Genomic DNA, 25,842 nt, shown 5'->3' with positions numbered 1-25,842 from the left:
ATAAACAGTTCTAATTTTTACAGATTTTGGTGAGGATTAAAAGCAAATTCTGTTTTCCACTAGCCTGCGTGCAGACCTTACTTTCCGTTGCGAAGAAGAACCAATACGTCCTGGCTCTCCTTCGCAACGGAAAGTAAAGTTTGCACGCAGGCTAGTTTTCCACCTGAATAGCTCAATTTTAATTTTATTGCATGTTCGAAATTTTATTCAAAGAAAAGCAACTAATTTATAAACTTTGTCGCAGAAGGGTGACTAAATTTTTGCAAGTTATTTGATCTTTTCTTTACACCGATTTCTTCATCCCGAAAGATTACTAAAAATCACACGAAGACAGAAAATAGTTCGTTATATCGGTTAAACCAGTTAGTTAAACCCGGAGAAAACATTTTTTAAATCTTTTCTCAGTTCATGCCTAGAAAACCTTTTGCTGGCTTGTTCACACAGTGATAACAGGACACACAGTGATAACAGCGATGTTCTAATTGTTGAAGTGTTTATCCTGTATAAATATTCGTTTTATTATTATTATTATTATTATTATTATTATTATTATATATGTTTAGGCCACCTCCAGCTACTTTACACATTTAACACAAAAAGCCAAGCAGAGTTCAATATTGGTTGGTCCTTGAAAATAAAAATCTTAATGTTCCTTTCATAACTTGGGACCAAGAGATTGGCAAAGCTGGTTTCACTTCACTTCTAGCTCGCGGCTGAATGTCGTCTTCGATAACTACAAATTCTTATTTGTCTTCTTCTGCTTCTCCATGTGGGGCTCTCAAAAAAAATTTGACGTCATGCATCATTGCCAATGTCTCATTTGCAGCAATCTCTGACGTAATCAAACATTCACCTCGTGCCCTGAGTCTATCAGCCAGTGCTTAGAATGTATTATCGGCCCATCTTTCCGATTACAAAAAAGATTTCCCGCAAGATAAATTGATAAATGAACACCGGGGAAAAAAATAAAAAATAAGATGAAAAATTTGTGAAGAGTTTTTTATATCGAGGGTAATTATAATTAAAGGACTCAAAATTTGGTTCGTAATTGCGAGAGGTCGTTATATCCGGGGTTCGTTATACCATAGTTATACCAAGATAATTTGTAAGGAGTTTATTAGGCATAAAACAAGGAACAAGGCATTCCGGGCAAGTCCGTTATGCCGGGAAGTTCGATATCCCTAGGGTTCGTTATATCGGGATTCCACTGTATCATAAGTGCATTTGATAGTATCATTACACAGCGACGCTGTTGTCAAAAAAACCTAAATTTGTAACTTACAAAACCATATCTGGCAACACGTTTAATGGCTTTGCACATTGATACAATCTACATTGTTGCAGATTGTTAAAGAACTTGAATGCTACTTGTTACTGTCAGACTCTGCTTGTTTTATGCGATGACACCTTAACAGATATCTCTAAAAAAGAATGCCTTTAGAATGCAGTGAAAAAATTATTTTAATTCTCTTTCTTTCCTACTACAGCTAAAAGTAGCCACTTTAAGTTCTGAAAAATCCCTACAATACCTTATTTTGTATTTGTTGCTACCTAGAACTGAAAGGTAGTTTTTAGGACACAGAGAAGCTGTGCTTATTGAGCAGTGTCCTGGTTCTTCCTCTCAATATGACAACACCTTGTTATCCCCAACCCCGTGCCTGGAATTACAGAGAGCAGGTGACTCTCCTCACTCTAAGGGTGAGATTTGTTATTTCAGGGACTCAAACCACACACACTTAGATTAATAGTCTTTGACCCCAACTATTGAGCAATTTTCACCCATACCTTCCTACGATATACAGTAACCATGCTATCTCATGCACCACTTTATCAAGCTTTTGTTTTTTTTCTATTTATTTTAATAGCAGGATCATTATCCTTGAATACACTGATAAAAAGGGTTTTATTTAAAAGACAGTATATAATTCAAGTACACAAAAGGAATATATGCCAAAAAAGCTGTTCTCACCTTTTTTCAAAGTTTTAAAAAATATTGTCACGTTCAAGCATAATTGAAAACACTATCATAAATTGCTAATTAGCCTCTGTTCCTTGTTTAAAATTTATCTGTTATTCACCAACTAATCCATTAACAACAAATTATTTTAGCTGAAGTGCCATGAACAGCAGCAAGTATTTCATTCAGAAGAAACATAGTTGGTACCTGTTAGAATCGCACTATGTATCTCTAAAGGGTGTCTGCAATTTTCACAGTCATCCATAATTGAGTTTAAAAACCAGGACATGCAGAAAGTTAATGAAACAAGATCATGATTTGATCATATATTGAGCAGAAAGAAGTGAAAAAACTGTTACTTGGTGGATGATATTTATATGACAAGGGCAGTTCTTATTGTAAGACCACAACTTTTGAGAATTGCTCCTTTAAGATAAAAAAGTTTTGATGCTACCATTCCTCATATAATGATAACTTTTGACAGTTGAGGCACTGTTTACTGTTTTAAGAAAGCTGACTTTAAGTAAAATGAATACAATGAGGTTTGGTTTATGGTGTTGGTTATAGCAGCAGTACTGATACCAACACTCTATCATCAGCGCAGAAGTCATCCTCTTTCTATCAACCTTAAAAATTGATCAGTCAGAATATAAAGACACAAAATAAAGCGTTGTTAACTGCATTGTCAGTAGTTTGGTTGAATTTATTGAAAATCAATTCAACGAGGCTGTTAAACTTTCTATCCATGGTCATTGTTCGATATAATTTTCGTTGCTACCAAAATATATACTAGGTTTGTGATCATGCAGGCCTAGTACTCACAACCAAGTATGTGATATTACCGTAGATCCTCAAATAAGCCCCCAGGTGCTTATTTGCAAAAATGAATTTTTGGGTGGGGGCTTATTCGAGAGGGGGGGGCTTATTTCAAAGTTAGTATTTTCCCCAAAGGTCGATATAAAAAACGACATTGCTTTTCTAACAAAGAACCAACAAATATTATCATTTTTATCATCACAAAAGTTGCTTTTTTGCTTTTTGGTCTCCAGTCAAAGGAAGTAATTCTGTATAGCTATTGTCTAGTGGGGGTTTTCTTGAAATAAGATATTATTCTGCAATTATGCTTACCTTGAATAAGCACCCATGGGGGCTTATTTGAGGGAGGGGGGGTATTTGAGCATGGGGGCTTATTCGAGGATTTACAGTATAGCCAGCCAGCCACAACAACAGAGTATTGAAAACTGGTTAAAAATCTTAAAATACATAAAACTGTACAAGCAGTGTTTTATCAGGTTGCAGAACAATTTGAAAATCAACCAAGCCTTCTAAGTGTATAAAATTCATACAAATATTAAACATGAAAGGTCAAATAAAGACGTTTTCACAGGACATGAGATCTACAGGCATGTCTTCTATGGTATTTCGTCTCAGATCTAATTTTGCCATCCTCATGATGTGCTTACAAAATTCTTCACTCACAACTGTTATCTTGTTTCCTTGGATAATTAGCGACATTAAACTCGGTATTAACAACAAATCACAGGGAATTTCTTCAAAGCCATTATCAGATACATCAATATACACAAGGTTTTTGAACTCTTTCGTTGTATCTGGAAGTTTTTTTAGGTTGTTTTGTGACAGATTCAACCACTTCAGCTTTTTGATGCTAGTAATTTTGTCTGGAAGAGAGCTAATTTTGTTGCCTGCGAGTCCTAGAAATTCTAACATTTCAAGATCACAAATTTCTTCTGGAAAGTACATTAGTTGTGACCTCTGGATGAAAAGTCTAGTTAATTGTTTTAACTGCTTTATTTGCGATGGTATGAAGCCCATCGGATTCTCGCAAAGGCAGAGGCATTTGAGCTCCTCTAAGGAGCCTAAACCACTTGGAATCATTGTTAGTTCGTTATCATCCAAATTGAGCTCTTCCAGGTTCGTGAACATCTCGATTTCCACTGGCGGCATTATCATATGACAAGAGTTCAAATAAAGAGCTCTGATAGTTCTGCATTTGTTCAGTATTTGTGGAGGCACGACTTTCAACGTTATATTGCTTAAATTCAAAGTTGTTCCGCAGATCCTTACCCGTTCAGACACCAGGCTAAGATTATTGTCATCCATCAAAAGTGCTATATAGGCCAATCCCTTAAATTATAATTTCATCATTTTGATCCAAGCTCACCGCGTTTACAACACCTTTCTGACAGAAATTCGCAAAAATTGCCATTAAATTGATGCAATCAGCATAATCCAACTCGTTATTCAACATCTCTGGTTTCTCTTCGTGTTTTCTTGGACTGTTATAAGTAGGCCCTTGTAACTGAGGTTGTTGTCGTTGTGAGCCATCGTTTCCAATTTCCCGCCCATCACCATGCCTACAGCAATTGAGACCATGTTTCGCAAGGATCCAGTCTCGTGACCATGATTATTTAGATTGAAGCCAGTGACACATGACTAGAAATTTTCACAATTGATCAATGGTTTTTGCATTTATCTTGCAAGCGAGGGATGGAGAGAGAGGGAAACTCCATGACAGATTTTCTACCAATAATACCAGACGAAACAGGGTCCAACGCCACGAATTTCAAGGCGGAGGGGCCAACTTCTATACATCGAACTTGAATTTAGTGCTTCACAACAGGGTCTCTTTGCAAATAGTTTTTTACTAATAGTGTGGGGGCATGGCCAGGGAAGGATTTAGCGGGGGTGTAGGGGGTGCGACGCCCCCAATATTTCTGTATCCTTCGGTAAATTTTGTTTCATTCGGTAAAAATCATTTGTCGGCAGTCAGTAGTAACAAAGTAACGCCAAGATTTTACTTTATTTATTTTTTATCAGTATTTACCTTCTTATCAATAGCGTGGCGGGAGGGGGGGGGGGTATTCTCAATTGTGTCTTAAGCTAATCTCAATAGCATTGTCGCAAAAACTTTCTGCTCGCTTTGCTCGCAGGAGAGCCTCAGCGCTTAGTAATTTCCCCTCTTTTTGGGGTTTGTATAGAAAAGTCTTTCACGTTCTTTAGACATTCCTAATAAAATAGAAACTAAAGCGCTAAAGCAGTCCAATCCTTAAAAAAATTGGATTCTGAAATGCTTGTCGTGGACTTTGCTCTAAGGAAAACAGAACTTGGTTTAATGCTTTTGAATAATGTCATTTTTTTTAAAAACTTGATTAAAACTTTGAAAAATCACTTTTTACACATAAAGATTCCTCGCCTAAAACAATTCAGGATATAAAGGTTAAAGAAAATAGTCAGTTGCAGAATATGGTCAGCCACCTATGACGTTGAATAAAAGAGAAATTGCAACGTAAAAATACCTTGGCTTTTCAAATTCCTAGGGTTGTGATCAGCAGAAATATTTTCCTCTTTGGTCTACCAATTTTCCAGGCCTGGCTACGCCACAGTTAAAAACCAAATTTCAAAAATGGGCGTTTCCATCATTTACCAGTGACCTGAAGGGTGTGGCACCGCAAATAGTTTCTAACACCCCCCAACCATTGTTGCTTAAATTCGCCTCTGTGGCATGGGCTCTGCAAAACCTCTCAGTTAGTAAATGACGAAGGCCCTTGAAGACGGTGGCCATGCCCCTACATTTTTACAAAACAAAAGAGCTCTTTGCAAAATCTTTTGCTATGAATATTTAGTTGCCCCCCTTCCCCACTTTCCAAGTTGCGTTGGGATCTGTGTTAATTTCTTAAACAAGCACGTTCGCAATGAGAACCTTTGACTGGTGGAGGAGCGTTGGTGGGTTTTGATGTAAGGGCTACCTAGCATTAAGGGTGGGTTCCTTGACTAGAATAAATTGATAAACTTGGCCATGAATCAAAGATATGTTTTGTACTATTAAATTCCTCACTGATCAGGCTCACTTATGTTGAAGCTTTTATCCTGTTGAAATATTCGTATTATGATTATAATCATAATTATTATTGTTATGTCTTCCCCATTCTAACATTCGTCTTCCCCTTCTCACATTCTTACTCACAACTATGGAATAGACGAGGACATCAATAGTGCTCTGATGGGGTGCACGAGGCAGAATTCGTTTTGTATTGGCTTTAGACTGCTGTTCTCACAAAATCAACACTTTTACATAATTTTTAAATTATATTAGCTAATGAAAATGTTACCGAACCATAAATCTAAGGGAAATTATCAGTAAATTCTATCCCATCCAGGGAGCTGCTCTCTTTGAATGGTTTTCCTACAGAGAGCTCCTCCCTTCATACAATTTCTGTTCTGTTAGGTCTTTCTTGCATCTTTGTCGTAATTTGTTTTTTTCCGTAATTATCTTAATGCAGTAACCCGAATTGCGTAATCCAAATTGTCGGTAATGGACAACCACGAAAAACACATGTACCGCTATGGAATATGTACGAATTCCCAGTGCCATGTAATGTGGCAAGTCCGTGGACCATAGAGAGGATGACAAAAACTCCAATCCCTATACCGTAGACACATGGTTTGATTGATCCGCCTCGCCCGATTATCTGTGAAGTTTACAATAGAGCCAAACATATAATATTTGAATGCGTTTGCATCAGACCAGGTTTACCCGAACAACTGTTGTCCAGTTGTGACGTATAATCTGGACAAAACTTGTCCTGATACGGATTTTTGTAGTGTAGACGGTCTTATCCGGGCAAATTTTACTTTCAACACGAGGCGGCTTCCAACTTTATGGCCTCTTTTTTCTTGCTGTTCTTGCTGTTTATTCTTGCTGATCCAATGTAAACGCAAGCCAATTGCAGATTTAATTTCTTGACCTTCTGTAAGCAGGTCGCATACAAGACAAAATATCTCCCGATACAGTGTGAACAAGGTCTAAAGCAGAACTTAAATGGTTGTAGCAGTCTCGTTTACAGAAGGATGGCAGACAGGATAACACATGAACTTATGCGACAAAACCGATCGTATTGCTCCATATATACAAATACTGCATCGAAAACCAAATGAATGCAGTTACTAGACTTGAATTACGGCTACATATGACTACATAAAAATACCATGAAATCAGCCATCACCGTCCGATTTAGTATGGGCGGCTTAACTAAGGCCAGGCTTGTAACAAAACCACTCAGGTTAAAGAATGGCAGGGGTGTTGATTTATTCGGGTTTCTAACACCAAGACCACTTAGAAAAAATTCGTTATACACCTATTAGAAGTACAAAGTGTGTTATAAACAGTTTTTTAGTCAGGGAGCAAACTGATCTAAAATTAGCTTCTTATATTCAAATGTATATATAACAATGAACAAATCTAGCGATGTCTACCTGGTGACAATATATATTATGATTTGTAACGCTAAAATATGTTTGTTTGATCCTGGGTTTTTTCTTTGCGGCGACATGCTGTAGTAGAGTTATAGAATTCAAAGTAAATTTCGGAAATTTTTTTCCTATTTCCCTAAGTTTGTGCCTTAATTCTTGGAAATTTGGGGAATACAGTAACTCCTAGACATTTAATGAAGAAAAACTTCTAGACAAAATAATGTTCTCTTGTTGCACTGTTAATGACTATAAAAGAAAGGGTAAAAGTCGACAAAAAGTTGCTAAAAAGGATGGACTTGATCAAGTTTGGAATCAAACGCAATATCGGGACAAAATGCTTAACATTATATTTGGATAGTTTAACAGTTCGAGCATGCTCTTGGTGTAATTGTGTAACGAAACATGATAAACTACTCTGGCCTCTTCAATGTCAAAGTGCTAGAAATGAGGGAGACATGATTCTTTAACCCTTGCAAATATGCTGTATATAGTCTGCTGCTACCCTGAAACAACGTACATTTTTGAGATATGACAATCTACAAAGACAACAAAACTTTTAATATAATCGGGCCTACATACAAAAGACAAAGCGATTTTAATCGTGTGAATAAGCTTTACTTAACGCTAATAGACTTTCGCGCCAAAAGGGCACCGGTTTCGCGCCATATGGGAATCTTTTAGTACCCGGGTCAACCTAATTCTATTCGAGGATAGTACAAGGTTGATGACCCTTGTGTAAATGCATAGTGACGGCACGAGTATTTTAAGTGCCGAATATCAACAATTTACAAAATTTTGCAAAAAAATTTTACGGCAAAATTTTGCAAAAACTATATACTCTTGTGAACTTTACAACTATCCAAGGACCAAAATGATTAGAAAGGAGGGCTATCATCGGACATTAACTGACTGATTTGTCGAGAATAATCGCATTAAGGAACTAACATACTAAAGAAAACAATTTAACAAAATTGATAAAAATATAAAATTCAATAATTTTATGATTAAAAAAACTGATAGGGGGAGAGAGAGCTTTGACTACGGTTACAATTTCAACAAATAATCTAACGGACGTTTGATTGCTTTTTGAGGTGACGTTGAATGAGCCGAAAGGGCCTACAGGAAATGGTTCAGGGAGAAGAAGTTCTTGAAACAAAGTTGATTAAAGATCCTGACAAGGAAATTATAAGGTAGGTTTGTGGTATATCTGTGAAAGCAACTTGATATTTATCGAAAGTTATGAAAAAGAGCCTAATATGATTGACGCAAAAGTAACAAAAACTCACGCAATGAAAGTTGAAATCGAAGATTTAGACCAATTCAGTGTTCGCGACGCCATGACACAAGTGGGGAAAAAAACGTAATGGCGGCTCATATAATCGAGATTTGTAAATTCCTCTGTAGCTCAAACAAGGTCGATTTTTAATAAACGAAATTCAGAATTTCATTCTAAAATTATTTCTCTACTCTAAAGAGGTTTCACGGCCAAAAAATAGAAGAGCGATTTCTATTCACCATGAATTTCTCACTGGCTTACTCCACCTAGGGGATTGGAACTAGCTATAGCACAATAGAATTCCATCATGGCGTCGCGAACTTCGAGATGGCCTATACAAGCTAACTGCATTCAAGTGTTTTGAGCAACCGAAGTCAACCTTATAAACATATAGTTAGATACGCTTAATAAGAACTGACTTCGTTAAGATTTTGCTTGAAGTTAGACGAGTGCGTGCCTTGAAAACTGCAATTTATTTCCAGATAGCTTCGAACAAAAATGAACGACGAACGGATTCACATATATTATGAATAATGAACCCTATATAATAAAATTTCATTGGCATCAGATAAAAACTGCCGCTTATGCGTTTCAAAATAAAATACATTTACGGGACAAATTTCCAGTTTTAGAACCTAACCTGTGATTCTTTATAAGAGCGTTTACCTTTTCGGAAAAAAACGTAATTTTCTGCCACCAGTTCAGAATAAGGTCGAAACAATTTCGACTGTTGCTTATAAAACTTCGCAAAGATTTTCCATAAAACTTTGAAAGAGTTACTTCTAACCTCAACTTTAAAAAATTACGAGTGTGATTGAAAAGCCATTCCCTATCTTATCGCAAGACTTTCGCGTAATTTCTCGATAGTATCAGTGTCCAGACAACATAAATCAAAGTCAAATGTAGAATCAGTTACTTCAAATTTTCCAGTGGATTCGACGATGTCCACAATCCTTTGCAGCGTATCGCGGTCTTCAGTTGTCGATATCCTCTTCCAAAGTTCCACCAGCGGATTTGTGTCACCTCCAGTTTTACCGTTTTGCGGACTAGAAGAAAGAAAAAGACACACCTAGGTTCTATTGGGAAATAACGGACAAATGGAAGTAAACATGTGTTTCTCTAACAAACAGTAACTAAAATGGAGTGAAATAAAGTCACGTACAGTCCGTTTTAAACAGTCGATTCAGGCGCCAGCCAGTCGCTGCCATGAAATGTTTTGGCGTATAGTCGGAAGTTTTTACTTGGTTCACTTCAATGTGAATTTCTGACTGCCCTCGGGAACATGCTTCTTGAAGCCTTAATGCCTTAATAGAAAGTCTTCTGCACTCCTGATGATGGGTCTATGAGCCCATTTACCGCTTTCTGATGATCGCATTAAGCGTGAAACTCGGAGTTGCAACTTAGAACCGACCTGTTCTATACACCAAATAGCGTGAACCCAATCAAATAGTTAAAAAACTCGATAATATAAAAAACACCAGAAGTCAAACATATAGAGTTAGGATTGTTATTCTCAACAAATACTTGGTCAACCGGAATATTGGTCAGGTAAGGTGGGTTTTTAGAAAGTCTACTATATTTTTCTCAGTTCGGTTGTCAGCTCTTTCTTCCTGAAATATGTCACATATCATGCAATTACATCGGCTTTTCTTCCTGGTCACTGAATGAGACATTTTCTCCTGACATAAGGAAAGGTTTTCAAGCTACGATTCAATGCTAAGAAAGAATTCAAAAACTAACACAGGTTGATGAAAAAGCCAATTACCTCAAAGTATCCTTTTTCCTCGTCCCGTTAACTTTCAAACTGTCTGTACCAGGTGCGGTATTTGGTGCGCCCTTGGTCTTGCTAAGCTTTTTCGATTTATTGGAAGGAATTTTATCATTGGAACTGTTATCCTGATTCAAAACCTTGTTACTTAGGGGCAATGAATCCTCTAGGTCTTCCGGATCGCTGTCTGAATTATCCGCTCTTAATTCTGACATGAGAGCATTTAGCACATTGTCTTTGTTTCCAATATTCTTCGAAGTGCTAGCCCAAGCATCTGTTGATGTTCTTTTTACTGTTAGCTTCTGCACTTTCGGTTCATCTGCACCTTCTCCTTTCTTGATTTTATCTTTCTTGCCTTTATCCTTAAGATCTTTTCCTTTAATGTCTTTGCCCCCTTCCTTTTTACTCTCCTTCCCAGCCTTTGCTAATTTTGACTTGTCTGCATTCATTCCAGCATCATTCGATTTTCGCCTCTCTTTCACCTCTTCAGCCTTCTTTGCGACCAGGGGTTGCGTCTTCGCCTTCGCCTTATCATCAGATTGGCCTAATATTGACACCTCTTTAGGGAGCGTTTTCGAAGTGCCATCGGACGATTTATCGAGTTTTTTCTTCTTTAACTTCTGGGTAGGAGGAATCTCTTCAGTATTTGACCTTTTCACGGCCATGTTCGAATTCTGTAGAGTCGTGTCCTTCTCTTTAAGTTTCGGCGGCTTCGAGCCGTGCGTGATTGCCTGTTGCAGTGAGGAGGGCGGCGAGGCTTTCTTTTGGTTTTTATTTACAGGATGAGGTGGGGGTGATGCAGTTGGTGGAGAAAATGTCGGCTGGGGGTTCACCGTAGCTTCTGGCTTGCTAACTGGTGGTGGGAGAGCCGGAGCGCCCATGGGACTAGAAATGATTGACATCAAATTTTCAAAATTATAAGTTAATATAATTCAAAGTGCATAAAAGCTGTCGATTAGCAAGCATATATCGTAAATTAAGCAATACTGCTCTACTAATATACTTTGTTTGTCCAACTGAATAAAAAATAATGAGTTTAAAATCGTATTGGAAAGTTCTACATATGGCAGGGCTAAGACAGAACTATATCACAAGGGATTTTATAGATCCTGTGCGAATGTTTTCTCTTGGTCACTGGGTGTCTTTACAAAGTGATGGGCACGTGGGAGGCAGTCGCCCCCTCAATATATTAGAGGACAATGGTCTTTTTTCTAAAACAATGGGAAAATTTGACATCATCTTATCAAAACAATAGGCCCCCCCCGCCCGACATTTCACTATGATTTCACCCAGTGTCCGCCCCGGTTTTTACAGATATAAATTCATTACATAGTCATAAAACAAACGTGCTTATATTCTTTGCAAAAAAAGATTTGCAGACAATGTTTGTGGAACTTAAATTAAAATAGCTTTGAAGAAAGGAAACATACTTAGAAACATACTCAGAGTTTTCGTCTGACACTCTGCAGAGTATAAACCGTCAGAAAATACATAAATCGAAAAATCATTTGTGGATCGAAATAGGCCAACCAGTAACGCGAGCACTGTTGAGCTTGCCCAATCAATGCCGCTTGCCTATTGAAATTATTACCAATGGAGTCAAAAGGTGAAAAGAAACTCCTTCTGTCAACTTGTTTCCATTCTTAAAAGCCGTTTTTAAAAGACCTGCATGGTACCTTATAAACCTAAATTAAAATTCTGTCCCTCTCTCTCTCGGATCATCATTTATCAAAAATATCAAAAAAGGACTGACAGGGCGACACCGTTCTTTCGAATATTTAAGAACCGGGATATAATTTTCATGATTGAACCAAATAGAATACAAACCTGGTAGATGTTGGGGGGTTCATTCCGCTCATTGGGACAACCATACCCCCACCTTTAAGTAGTTTCTTTTTGAAGTCTTCAACTGGATCGGTGAAGGTTAAAACTTCAACTCGAACATTGGTGACTGGTGGATTGCCGACCAGTTGTAAGTATAGATCATACTCGAATTTCACCTTCTTCGGTTCCTCTTTGTTTTTGAAGTAAATCTCGATTAGAAGGAGAAAGCTGCCATAACCAGATTCTTCTACTTTGTATGGAGGTAGTTTGATGACTACAAGCAAAGGAGGTTCGGCGGTATAAGATATCTTAGTAAATAACATGAAATGAGAAGTAAATTAACAATAGCAACGATAAACATTTCGATAGATGATGAAAGCACGTCATTCACTCCTACATTTGATCAAAGCAGTTTTCACCAAAAGAGAAAATTCAGCAATGTGCAAGCAAGCAACAATCCGAAATTTCTCATAACTGATTGGGGACAGCAAAAGGTATTCACCCTCTCTTGGGTTATTCAGAAAAACTTTATAATAATCTGTAACTAATTTCAGGTTCTTAGGTCAAAAAGCTACATGTAAGTTGTTACAAAAGCAGTTTTTAGATTCACAAATGCAGCATTTTTCCGTGTTTAACTATAGACAATGGTGTTAAATACTAGAACCAATGCATAGTGGCAGCTTAATGACTGAGAAATCTAGGAGTCCAATATTCTACTCATTGATAAGGTAAGGAGATTAGGTCCTGGCTGGTCGCAAAATCGTGTTATTTTAAAATCATCTGCCCCGCCCCTGCCCCCAAGATCAATGTTGCTATGAGAGAACTTGAGTCTGCATGCATCGCAATTTATTCTGTAATCATCTTACCTAACACTGACATTGGGAGGAAATTTGCTATTTCATATTTTTTTCAATTGCAACAGATTCTACATCCTTAATGTTGTTTGGGATATATATAATTTTATAACTTAACATCTTCATGAGATAAGCTCTTTTCTGTTATTTCTATCTTACTTCTTTTTATTGCAAGTTTCAAGGCAAGTTTCAGGTCTTTCCTAGGGATGCAGGCTATAGCCCTCACCAGTGGCGGACACTTGGGGGGGCAAGGGGGGGCGACCGCCCCCCAATACTTTAGAGAACAATGGTATTTTGTTCTAAAACAATGGGAAATGTGATGTCATCTTATTAAAACAATAGGCTTGCCCCCCAATATTTGACCAAGTGTCCGCCACTGGCCCTCACCTGGGAAAACCCAAGGCAAAAAAATTGTGAGGGCTTTTTTGCCCATGCTGTTTTCATAACCATGTTCTTATTCAAACTGCTCCAGCCCACTCCCTAGAGTTTGAACTACTTACTGTTATATATCAGTGTGTTTATAAATAACATTGTGTCAAAGAGAGTAAGGGTTTTCATGTACACCAATTTGAAAAGAAGAACTCTGCTTCTTCTGACAACAAATGTCAACAAACTGTTATATTACCTGCGAAATCCCATAACATCCTGGTTCGAAAATGATTCAAAATAACAAATAATGCAAATTCATACCTCTTTTTGGTTTTGGAAAACTTTCATGTAAATGAAAAACGACTTTCTCCACAAAGTGTGATATGCTGCTGCCATCTGTGCCTCTAACAAAAACCACCCAATCATGTGTGTAACCTTCCTCTGTTTTGTCTGTTCTGCAAACCGATTTGTGTCCAATATCAATCTTGACTTGAACGCACTAGAACGAAGACATTGAAAAAATTGGATAATATAATAAAAAAACATCTGTGCTGAAGACTTGTGTAACTTGAAATATCTCCATAACTTTGCTTAAAGTGATTGGCAGCAATTTTTTCCAAGCTTGTGGTCATGATTCAAAATCATTAAACTCAAAAATTGTCCTTTTAAATGGATATTATTGGGTTTATATCATCAACCTTTGAATGCCATGCTCCACTTTTAAATTTTCTTTGAAAATCTTTTATTTGTCTAGTTAAAAAATTTGTCACTTTCCATCAGGAGGCAGAGAGAAAAGGCATTTACATCAAGCTTATTTTTGGTTAGCTTAAACTATCCTTTTTAAGATATTACAGTAGCTTTAAATCATTTCTTAAATATTTGGTATCAACAAAGTCACAATTTTTTGGGAGTGCCCCCAAAAGATTAATTTTACACTTAAATCTGTTCTGACAATAAGAACATTATATGTAAAATGTGAAAATTTGTTTGGCCGTAAAGAACTTTAAAATGGTTTTTTTACCGTACCACCAAAAAGTTGTTTGTTTTCAGATTTTTGGCCAGAGAGACCAAGCTGGATGTGCTGTGATACAGAGAAAAGGGTGCATGGGCAAGAAACATACTTATAGCAGCTCACAACGTCTCACTCTACATGCCAACATGTAACTTAAAAATATGTTATAATGTAGGACAGTCATGTGATGGTCACATTAAGCGTGAAACTAGGAGTAGCTTCTTAGAACTGTCCTGTTCTATACACCAAAGAGCCTGTACAGCTCTGCCTAAATGGTATCAAGCACTTTGTGACAGATCGGGAAACAGTAATTTTCATAACTTAAAAAAACACATTTTAGCAGCATGGCTATATCCTAATCAAATCCATTTTTAATCATATGCCAGGTGCATATCCAGCCTTGTAATGAAATTTCGGTGGTGCAATCTAATATACTCATGGTGCAATCATAAACAGTTGTAATTGTGTATGAAAATCAGGAATTATAATGAAATGGTAAGTGTTCCAAGTGTTGCCAATTATGCTGAGAGCAATTTGGGATGTTTAATAATCACCTCATCTTAGATCAAAATTGCATAAGAAACTTATGGCCTTGCTACACTTCCTTGCAGATTGTTGGTGACAAGAATATATGTCAATCCTCCTTGGGGCTAACTTCAATAGATAGAGGACAGGGGGAGGGCCATTTTGAAACTTGAAAACATACCCTAAAATATATAAATCCTTCAAAAACCCATAAATTAGATAAAACATGAAATGTATAGGAAGGTAACTCTGAAGAAGCCCTGTATGCCAGGACAAAATATTAGCATTCAATTTATTAAAAATTTTCTTTGAATTTTTTTTCATTGGATTCTTGTAGCCATTTTGCTTTGTTCCTGAATTCTATCTTCTTATATAAACTCATTGCAAAATTCACAGAATCAAGTGGACAGCCTATTCATGCGGATCTTATTTCTTACACATGAAATGTATACCCTGAACTTTAATTCAAATTTGCAGAAATCAAACAACTCAATCAAATAAATGAAAACATAACACCTATCTTATAAAAAAGATACCCCAAAATTTAAGTTCATGCTGAAAATCAACCTCAAAATTTATTACCATGATTGATTTTACCAGAAATTATACCACAAAATTTATTTTTTGCTTGAAAAATGGCATGTATGTGGAAGTTAACCCCCCTCCCCTTAGGCAATTCTTCTAAATTGTTTGGCCTTTGAAATAATTGCTTGGTTGGCTATCCACCAAAGCATTTTATTTTTGCATTGTAACTATGTATAGTTTAGCTGCCTCATATCAGATACTGAACACAATCTTGGGCAAGAAATAGCATGTTTCAAATAAAGTCCTTTGTGCTAGCACCTATTCAGATTAACAGGCAAACATTTTTCTTGACCAGTCCCAGGTGGGTAAAAATTCAAGGAATATTATTTTTCAGCTTTTGGAAAGGTATTAAAAAATAGTGTACATGGATAAAGCAAAGGCACTAACATATATAGATGTACTGACTAACTGGACCCAGTTTGTGGTAAGGTTCTACAATCTTGAAATTTCACAAACATCAAAAAGCAAAACAGCAAAAAAACAAAACTTTCTGAACAGAGTACAAAACTAAAGCTATTCAAGACAAACTAAAAAGGGGTACAAGTTTAATTAAGTTAGGCAACTTCAGTGTAACTTCACACAAAATTGAGATCCTAGTAGGTTGTTGAAAAAAGTATAGACAGTTTGTTTACCTTTACAGAAAAGTATGCATGAGTCTTAAAAAAAGTTGTTAGATCTATCCTATAATTTTAACACCAGCCTTAATGATTTTGAAAAAACATCTATGGGACAAATTATTAACTGTCAACAAATCACTAGCTTTTTGCAATTCTACTAACATTAGTTTTCTATTAGGTAAATAAATGTTTTATTTTGTAATGTGAACAATAGAATTTTATGAATGTTAAATGAAAAATATAAATGTTAAATTAAACACATGTTCCAGGCACCTCACATGTCCCAGCCCAAATAGGACATTTCACACTCATCACTTGATTTCAAACAATCTTTTGGTGGAACAAAATTTGGAAATGGCTTTGAAAAAGGCAAACATTTGAGTAAACTGAAGTTTTTCATCTGACACTCTTCAGAGTTTAAAGTGTCAGAACATAAATCAAAAACTTTATGCTAGGAAATATATATACCCAGTTGTGGATCAAAATAGGCCAATCAGAAATGAGAGCACATAACTGTTGAGGTTGCCCAATCAGTTTTCAATCTATGTTCTGACTTTTAAACTCTGAAGAGTGTCAGACGAAAAGCTTAGTTCACTCAAATGTTTGCTTTTTTTTAAAACTTGATTTCATTAAAAAACTTTTACAAACTTATCTGCAATCTTGACCACACAACATAAATAAAATTAAACTGGAATAATCTCTTTGCCTGCAGTAACTTATCTGCAAAATTTTAAACTGTCTTACTAACACAAACATTACTCCATAATGCAAAAAAGTTATATACCAATGAAACACATAAATACATAATACTCAAAGTTTGTCTAAATCTTTCATTTCCTTGACTAAATTTTCATTATCCTCAACTCTACTGTGCCCATCCAACTTTTTTTAAAAACCCTATACCTGCAGACAAACATAGATATGTTGATTTCCTAACTTCTTTGCTTTCTTTTTCTTAAATATCAAAACTCTAAAACAGTATTAAAACAATTGGAAACCTAAAATGGCAATACAAATGGTTTGTCGTTGTCATTATTTTTTTGGATGTATAGAGTGGAAATAGTTTTACTCAATGAATGTTCCAATGACAGAGGGGAGCAGAGCAGTGGACAACAATAATTGTTCTTAATGTTTTGAATTTAAGCTTTAAAAAAGGTACTCAGCAATGGGGCTGCTAAAAAGAAGAGAAAATCTTAGCTCAGTTCAGAAACTCAAGAAAAATTTCATATGTTTGATGGTCTCTTTCCTCTAAAGCAATTTCATTTTAGTGTTGCAACAAAACATTTTTATGAACACCCAGTTCTTTGCTGTTCTTGTGTCCAGCTCTTATCAACATAGTGAAACTTTCAGCATTGGTAATTTTTTCAAGTTTATATCAAAACAAGTTTCCACAGTCAAATAAATTTTATTGCATTTAAATTTTTAAGAAATACATTCCAAAACAAAAAAGTGACTCAATGTTGTTTGAATCACTGATTAATGTTTTTTTTGGGGGGGGGGGGCGTTTTTACCTATTTGTAAGGCATTTGAAGACTGCATAGTTTCTAGAGGATAAATCTGGTAAACAAATTTGGAGCACGACCAAGAGCTCAGAGTATTTACAAAAGTATGAATTAGAGTAAAACAAACAACACACGAGCGACCAAACTACACGGAGCTTTGCACTGTTAGATCTGGGGTTGCAATATGACAGGGATATAAAACAATGAATACTTGAATCGCTTTACACGGTTATTTGATCCTGAGGTGATAAGACACTGGAACAAAAGGCGGGAGTAAACAGAACTGCCTATAGACAAAGCACAAAAAGTAACGACCTAGGAGATATAGGCCAACAGAAAACTACAGTTAAAATGAAGGAAACATTACGAAACCTATTACCTCTGGTGCCATGATGCTTTTAGACAGAAACGCTGTTCTTTTTAATCAACTTAATTCGATTTTCTAGTTTTTACCGGTGTATGTTCTTTTTCAACTCTGTTTTGAGCGCCATGAAAGATTTACCATTTTGAAGATGATCATGAAGCCATTGACGCATGCCCATTGTGCTAATATGCCCAAATATGTCCCCAAGCCAAAGAGCCTGGTTGGTTTATTGATAACAAAAGAAACAAAAAGCACTAAATCCATTGGCTTTCAGAAAACAATAGAGTATTGTCTTCATGATCTAGAGAGTGCGGCATGTGAGCAACCAATCTATCGAATACTGCACTATTAATTTCCCTAAAGTGGTAATCTTAAAACGTCTATCAAGTTTATTGACGTTAAATTCAAAAAGTTACTAAATCTATTCCTACTTCTCTCAATACTTCAATATTTTAATATATGATATAAGTTTCAATGGCGTGGGTAGGAAAGTTAATAGAAGGGCGAATAATTTAAATTTTCCAGCAAAATCTAATAAGCATTTTATTTTTTTAATATTCGTACATTTAAATAAAGACATTTGTACGGAAATAGAACAGGTGATAAACTCTTATATTTTTCTTTTTCTTCAAAAATTCTGTTGTCTTTAAACTTTAATCTTATCTTTTTTTCAAAGTATGGTTTTTTCTGGAAGATTTTCAGGTCTTCTCCTCTAAAAGGCATTTTTAGTACCATACCTATAATTGAAAGCGATTGCCAATCTGATTTAGAGCAACGACAGAAATTCTCATGTTCACTTTTAAAACCTTTCTTCTCATGTAAATAAGATAAAAACGACAACCATGTTATGTTTCAGTCAAGATCAGAAATTTTCCGACAAAATATCAGTTCACAGGAGTCTTTTCAAAAACCCCTCTGACCCACCTCTATCTACGCCACACGTAAGTTCAAAACTCCTAAAAATAAAATTGGGCCTGTTAGAAGATACTAAATCAGCCAGTAAAAGCAAGATAAAATTAAAGCTTGTTTGTGTTGTTGCAGTGAATGACATTCACTTACATTCAATAACATGGGGAGGAAGAAATCAGTGCCTCTTTATATAAGCAAATTTATCCCACCTTCCAACCCATAATCTGGTATGAAGAGGAAATCATAGAATGTTTACATCAAAATCCTACCCCATCTCCAGCTGCATATGAAAAAACATCCTACCTTGACGAAACTTGATCAGGGGACGAAGCTTGATCGCGTATATTATGAGAATACCATCCCACCTTCCAGCTTCATCCTACCTCCCAGCCTTTATATGGAAAAAGCGTATCCAACCCAAGTACCTCTCAACTTAACCGGGCTGTCTTGTTTGCCACGCAATTGCAAGACGAAAAATACTAAGGGTTCTATAGGAGAAAAATAATAAGGGAACTCTTCTCTCAGCTGGCAGGCTGGAAAGTGGGATGATTTTTTATTTTGCGGATAAAACAAACCTCAAAATTGCTTGACTGCTTCATAAAAGACAAAAATATTGTTGAGTTATTTAAGAATACTATTGTTGCAGTGTTGATATCATGTTGTTCTGAATCTTATACATCATCACTGCTTTTGCTTTTCCTTTCACTGTCATCTCAATATTTTCATTATTGTTGCTGGGCTTGCTTAGAAGCTGTAGAGCAATAAATCTGGCAGCCCTGTTATGCCATCTCTACTTTATCATTGGTTTACCTAACTAAGGAAGGATATTCAATATTGGTCTTACAAGTGCTGCGAAGCAACTCTTTTTTAAGAGCTTAGAATGAGATACTTTGCCAAGTGCTATTTGAAAGTCCGAAAAATTTACGAGAGTTTGTTTCCCTGTGCCTGATTTTTTTGCAATATCGCCTTTGAAAGTTACGCAAATACATCAGGCATGGAAGCTGTATCAATAAGATCCCTGTAACGTCTTATGTAGACACTGTGCAGGGGTTTTGGCCCCTCCCCCACTTTAAGACTGGTGCGCGGTGCCTGATTCCACGATCTAGTTGTGGTATCCAAATGAAGAATAGTGGCTGTGGAGAGGAGTGGTGCTGACAAGGCATTCGGTGCATGGTCTGAATGTCCTGGGTTTGAGTCCCGTCGGGATCACTAATAGCCTTTAACCGACGAGTAGCTTCGTTCTAAATATCATTCTGAGGGCACAAGCCACAGGTCCACATCGGCTATTAGCTGCCACACCTCTGATTTATCTTCATTAACGAATAATCTTGCTTGCCATTTGCTTGCTTGCTTGCTCTCTTTTTGCAAACTTGTTTGCTTGCTTGCGTGATGGTTTGTTTGCTTGTTTGCTTCCTTACCTGCTTACTTACTTACTTGCTTACTTTCTTACTTACTTATCTGCTTACTTACTTATCTGCTTACTTACTTACTTGCTTGCTTGCTTGCTTCCTTACCTGCTTACTTACTTACTTGCTTGCTTGCTTCCTTACCTGCTTACTTGCTTGCTTGATTCCTTACCCGCTTACTTACTTACTTACTTGCGTATTTGCTTACCTGCTTACTTGCTTACTTGCTTGCTTGCTTGCTTACTTTCTAACTGGCTCACTTTCTTACTTACATGCCATTCATTTTCATTATATATTCATACCAGCGTGTACATTAATTGCTTGCTAAATTTTTACAGTATATATTAATTTATTGGTCAATTCACGTCATACACAATGCTAGAAAACGTTAAATTCATGCTATGTATGTTATCATTCTTATTATTTTAGGAAGGTGTTAAATAAAGTAGAAGATGAACATTTAGATCAAAATACTTAAAAAGAAACCTTAAAGTTAAAAAAAATCTAGAATTGCTGCTCAAAATGTTTGTATTTCAGGAAAATTCAGAATTAAAAACCATTTTGTTCTACATTTTTATAATACGAGCTAAAGTAATACAAAATCACATTGAAGGCATTTCTATGAATTGTGTATATACCAAGTATATTTACCTCACTTTCCAAAGGAGAAGACAGGCAGGGAATTTTCTTGGTTTTCTTGTGGGCAAGTCCAAACCTGAGAATCTCCTTTCGGTAAGTGGACATCATCTCTGACGGTTGTCCTGGTCTCAAAAGGGTTGATATATTATCTTGATTGTTGACAAGATTTGGCCGTACCGTTTTTTTTCGTGCGTCGTCCAACTTTTGACCGATGATGGATTTTTGACGTAGTGCTGGCGATGCTTTTGTTGCAAAAAAGGCTTTTTTTCTCTTCTTCGATTTACCAGAAATAAATTTATGTTGTATTTTCATTGGAAGGGTGACCTGCGAAGATATCAAGTAAAGAAACTTACCACAATGTTTGCTTTTACATTTTTTCAACAATTTGAACAAGAGCACAAATTGCGCCATAATTTTGGTTTTCATTAATCGGTAAACAATAATTTCGAGAGAGCAAAACGATAACATTGGATGACAACCGCAAGGAAGGTTGTTCAAAACAGCCAAACTCGAACTATTTGAGCAACCATGCTTAAACCACGCCCTATTTCTATTTTTTTGGAAGGTTTTCAATCTTTGGTTGGAGGAGGCATGAACACTTCCTTTTAAGATTCTAGCTGATCATTGGTCGAAAACTGAGTGATCTTGATAGATCTTAAATGATTTGTATAGGGAGCAGTGTACTGCAATCTAGTCCACTAATCACTCCATTTGCAATGTTGCTCGTAAGCCCAAAGAAATACCAACCTGCATTCTGCCTTCTATGACATCGGTTGCTTTTGTGCCAAGTTTCAGATAACCGATAACATTGCCGTGTTTCCCGATGACAAGTTCTTCTTCAAGAACCTTCTGCAGCAAAAGGTATATGAAAAGCCGCCACGCCTCGTTCCGGTTGAATACCCGCCCCTCTGAATTACCAGCGTTGAAAAGGGGAAAACAATCTTCAAACTTGCTCTTTTTCTTTCCCTTGAAACAGAGATCCGGAAAATATTAAACTTTTAACATACAATGAAGATTGTAAATGAGAATGACCTATCATGAAACAAAAAGTGTGTGCGAAGATTGTGTGTAACGTAAAAGTTTGCTGTGGCAATGCAAAAAATGTGCCATGAGAAATATAAAAGTGTGCCCTGGAAACACATGTGAGCCGTTTGAAGAAACTGTGCATGGCTGTTGTAAACCACTGAATCACTGAATCACTTAATATCATTTATTGTATTTACTACAGGTCCAACCACTTTGTAACCATGCGCGACAAAAAAGCTGAAAATCAAATTCAATTATCAAAGGAAAGGTAAGATTGAAGATATAGTACAAAGGTTGAACGTACCATAAAAACGTCAATAGATTGATTCATTGTAACACGATTCCATCGCCTTCGAAGAGGCGGCCTATTATCCCAGCTGCTTCCATGGACAACATTTTTGACGCAGGTGACAATCCGTTTCGACGCTTCCGTACAGTCTCGCATAAAGCATGCGTTTCGGTCAACACAACTTTCGCATATGGTATCCCCATTTTTTGCACAGTCGGATGCGTCGAAAGTCGTCTCGCCGAAGTAGTGAAGTAGCTGTGCTCGTCTGCAGTCGGTGATGTTTTCGCAGTACTGAACGACTCTGAATAAATTGTCCATGTGGACTTTGCGAGTTTCGAATGTTGACTCGCATTCACCCTCAATCATCCTTGAAAGAAATTTTCTCATTCATTCATCAAATGAGTCTTTCTTGGCAAAAAGAAACGGCTTAGAATATTAAAAGGCAAAAAGAGACGTGAACTTTGCGCATTTCAAATAAATGTTCTTTGCCACACACTCCCCGGAACATAATGCTTACAACAATTACGAAATGGAATAAAAAGAGAATAAGAAGAGTCAACGGTATGTTGCGTGTATCTTTTTGAAGCAAAAATCTCGTTTAAACCAAAGAAAAGGAGGATTAGCGTAGGGTCGCGTACATGGAAGAATGGGTAAGGGCAATCCAACACTAAAAATTTGTATGACTTATATATTGTATTGAATGGAATTCTGAGAAGTTCACATAACCAGTTTTTCCGTAGTTTTGAAATCATAAAAATACAGTGCCACGTTCCTTCACAAAAAGATTCTTAGTAGCCCACTGGCTATATAGATACCATGAATTACATGGATTCCCGAAAAAATAAGGTGTTGTTGCCTTGAATAAAAAAATGATAGATAACTGAGAGACGAATTCTGACCTGCGAATCCTGTGCATGTCTTTATATGCGTAATAGAGAACACAGACAGCCTTTCTGCCATCACGGCCAGCTCGTCCAGATTCTTGGAAATAACCTTCTAATGATTTTGGTAGCGAATGGTGAACGACAAATCTGACATCTGGTTTGTCAATGCCCATTCCAAATGCAATCGTGGCGCAGACAACCTTAAAATGATGACACGTAAAGCAGCTGATTCTACTGATTAGAAACTAAGAGAATTAATGTATAGAAATTAAAAACATCGAGCTTCATGACTGCAAATTGGGATTGAGGTATCCTTATCAGCGTATAATTATGCATAGCATGAGTACAGATGCCATCGCATATACTTTGGCATTCCATGGCACAAATAACAATGAAGTAATACATATTTCTGCTATCAATTGAACAGAAGAAGATTTTGACCTGTAATCTACTTTTGTGGTTGGTAGACATACAGATAACACCATGTATATTTCTGCTTTTGAATGTACTGATAGAGATGACGTCATGTTTACCTAAGCTAAGGATGGCACTAATACGAACGACGTTATGTATTTCTTTGTGTGATGGCACTAATACAGACAACGTCATGTATATTTCTTCTGTAGAAAGAACCAATATGGATAACGTCATGTATATTTCTGCCATTGATGGCATTGATATAGACAACGTCATGTATATTTCTTCTGTAGAAAGAACCAATATGGATAACGTCATGTATATTTCTGCCATTGATGGCATTGATATAGACAACGTCATGTATATTTCTTCTGTAGAAAGAACCAATATAGATAACGTCATGTATATTTCTGCCATTGATGGCATTGATATAGACAACGTCATGTATATTTCTTCTGTAGAAAGAACCAATATAGATAACGTCATGTATATTTCTGCCATTGATGGCATTGATATAGACAACGTCATGTATATTTCTTCTGTAGAAAGAACCAATATAGATAACGTCATGTATATTTCTGCCATTGATGGCATTGATATAGACAACGTCATGTATATTTCTTCTGTAGAAAGAACCAATATAGATAACGTCATGTATATTTCTGCTATTAATGGCACTGATATAGACAACGTCATGTATATTTCTTCTGTAGAAAGCACTAATAAGGATAACGTCATGTATATTTCTTCTGTAGAAAGCACTAATAAGGATAACGTCATGTATATTTCTGCTATTAATGGCACTGATATAGACAACGTCATGTAAATTTCTTCTGTAGAAAGAACCAATATGGATAACGTCATGTATATTTCTGCCATTGATGGCACTGATATAGACAACGTCATGTATATTTCTTCTGTAGAAAGCACTAATATAGATAACGTCATGTATATTTCTGCCATTGATGGCACTGATATAGACAACGTCATGTATATTTCTTCTGTAGAAAGCACTAATAAGGATAACGTCATGTATATTTCTGCTATTAATGGCACTGATATAGACAACGTCATGTATATTTATTCTGTAGAAAGCACTAATAAGGATAACGTCATGTATATTTCTTCTGTAGAAAGCACTAATAAGGATAACGTCATGTATATTTCTGCTATTAATGGCACTGATATAGACAACGTCATGTAAATTTCTTCTGTAGAAAGAACCAATATGGATAACGTCATGTATATTTCTGCCATTGATGGCATTGATATAGACAACGTCATGTATATTTCTTCTGTAGAAAGAACCAATATGGATAACGTCATGTATATTTCTGCCATTGATGGCATTGATATAGACAACGTCATGTATATTTCTTCTGTAGAAAGAACCAATATAGATAACGTCATGTATATTTCTGCCATTGATGGCATTGATATAGACAACGTCATGTATATTTCTTCTGTAGAAAGAACCAATATAGATAACGTCATGTATATTTCTGCCATTGATGGCATTGATATAGACAACGTCATGTAAATTTCTTCTGTAGAAAGAACCAATATGGATAACGTCATGTATATTTCTGCCATTGATGGCACTGATATAGACAACGTCATGTATATTTCTTCTGTAGAAAGCACTAATATAGATAACGTCATGTATATTTCTGCTATTAATGGCACTGATATAGACAACGTCATGTATATTTCTTCTGTAGAAAGCACTAATAAGGATAACGTCATGTATATTTCTTCTGTAGAAAGCACTAATAAGGATAACGTCATGTATATTTCTGCTATTAATGGCACTGATATAGACAACGTCATGTAAATTTCTTCTGTAGAAAGAACCAATATGGATAACGTCATGTATATTTCTGCCATTGATGGCACTGATATAGACAACGTCATGTATATTTCTTCTGTAGAAAGCACTAATATAGATAACGTCATGTATATTTCTGCCATTGATGGCACTGATATAGACAACGTCATGTATATTTCTTCTGTAGAAAGCACTAATAAGGATAACGTCATGTATATTTCTGCTATTAATGGCACTGATATAGACAACGTCATGTATATTTATTCTGTAGAAAGCACTAATAAGGATAACGTCATGTATATTTCTGCTATTAATGGCACTGATATAGACAACGTCATGTATATTTCTTCTGTAGAAAGCACTAATAAGAATAACGTCATGTATATTTCTGCAATTAATGGCACTGATATAGACAACGTCATGTATATTTCTTCTGTAGAAAGCACTAATAAGGATAACGTCATGTATATTTCTGCCATTGATGGCATTGATATAGACAACGTCATGTATATTTCTTCTG

The 25,842-nt window shown here is 36.2% G+C and overlaps 3 protein-coding genes across 3 annotated transcripts in view; all 3 read right to left on the bottom strand.

Moving 5' to 3' along the window:
- Window positions 1-819: 819 nt before the first annotated feature.
- On the bottom strand, window positions 820-4,653 carry LOC135686998 (uncharacterized). Its single transcript, XM_089114641.1, has one exon. The coding sequence runs from the start codon at window positions 4,076-4,078 to the stop codon at window positions 3,323-3,325; it is 756 nt and encodes a 251-aa protein (XP_088970767.1). The 5' UTR covers window positions 4,079-4,653; the 3' UTR covers window positions 820-3,322.
- A 2,198-nt stretch (window positions 4,654-6,851) lies between these two features.
- Window positions 6,852-18,097, bottom strand: LOC135687186 (uncharacterized). The gene is made up of 5 exons (XM_065203686.2): window positions 17,940-18,097; window positions 13,641-13,818; window positions 12,100-12,370; window positions 10,270-11,157; window positions 6,852-9,550 (listed from the first exon to the last, which is right to left on the bottom strand). The coding sequence occupies exons 1-5, from the start codon at window positions 17,949-17,951 to the stop codon at window positions 9,334-9,336; spliced, it is 1,566 nt and encodes a 521-aa protein (XP_065059758.1). The 5' UTR covers window positions 17,952-18,097; the 3' UTR covers window positions 6,852-9,333.
- A 167-nt stretch (window positions 18,098-18,264) lies between these two features.
- LOC135687184 (recQ-like DNA helicase BLM) overlaps window positions 18,265-25,842 on the bottom strand; it is a 30,154-nt gene continuing 22,576 nt past the window's right edge. Inside the window, exons 8-11 of the mRNA XM_065203685.2 lie at window positions 23,093-23,277; window positions 22,209-22,560; window positions 21,626-21,844; window positions 18,265-21,202 (exon numbers count right to left, since the gene is read on the bottom strand). Coding sequence (XP_065059757.2) covers window positions 20,789-21,202; window positions 21,626-21,844; window positions 22,209-22,560; window positions 23,093-23,277 — 1,170 coding nt within the window. The 3' untranslated portion in view covers window positions 18,265-20,788. The remainder of the gene's footprint in view (window positions 21,203-21,625; window positions 21,845-22,208; window positions 22,561-23,092; window positions 23,278-25,842) is intronic.

This window comes from Rhopilema esculentum, chromosome 20 (genome assembly GCF_057945365.1).
Source record: "Rhopilema esculentum isolate cy_ngs chromosome 20, ASM5794536v1, whole genome shotgun sequence".
NCBI classification, from domain to species: Eukaryota; Metazoa; Cnidaria; class Scyphozoa; order Rhizostomeae; family Rhizostomatidae; genus Rhopilema; species Rhopilema esculentum.
The sequence above is the reverse complement of the archived record's forward strand: the minus strand, read 5'-3'. Positions and strand labels throughout refer to the sequence as shown.

Bases quoted from the DNA above. Each gene is read 5' to 3' on its own strand.
- LOC135687186 (XM_065203686.2), bottom strand. The intron at 12,371-13,640 runs GTATGAATTTGC...CTTTGCTTGTAG, and splicing joins TTTTCCAAAACCAAAAAGAG to TCATCAAACTACCTCCATAC. The intron at 9,551-10,269 runs GTAATTGGCTTT...TCTTTCTTCTAG, and splicing joins AGGAAAAAGGATACTTTGAG to TCCGCAAAACGGTAAAACTG.
- LOC135686998 (XM_089114641.1), bottom strand. From the start codon at position 4,078: ATGGATGACAATAATCTTAGCCTGGTGTCTGAACGGGTAAGGATCTGC.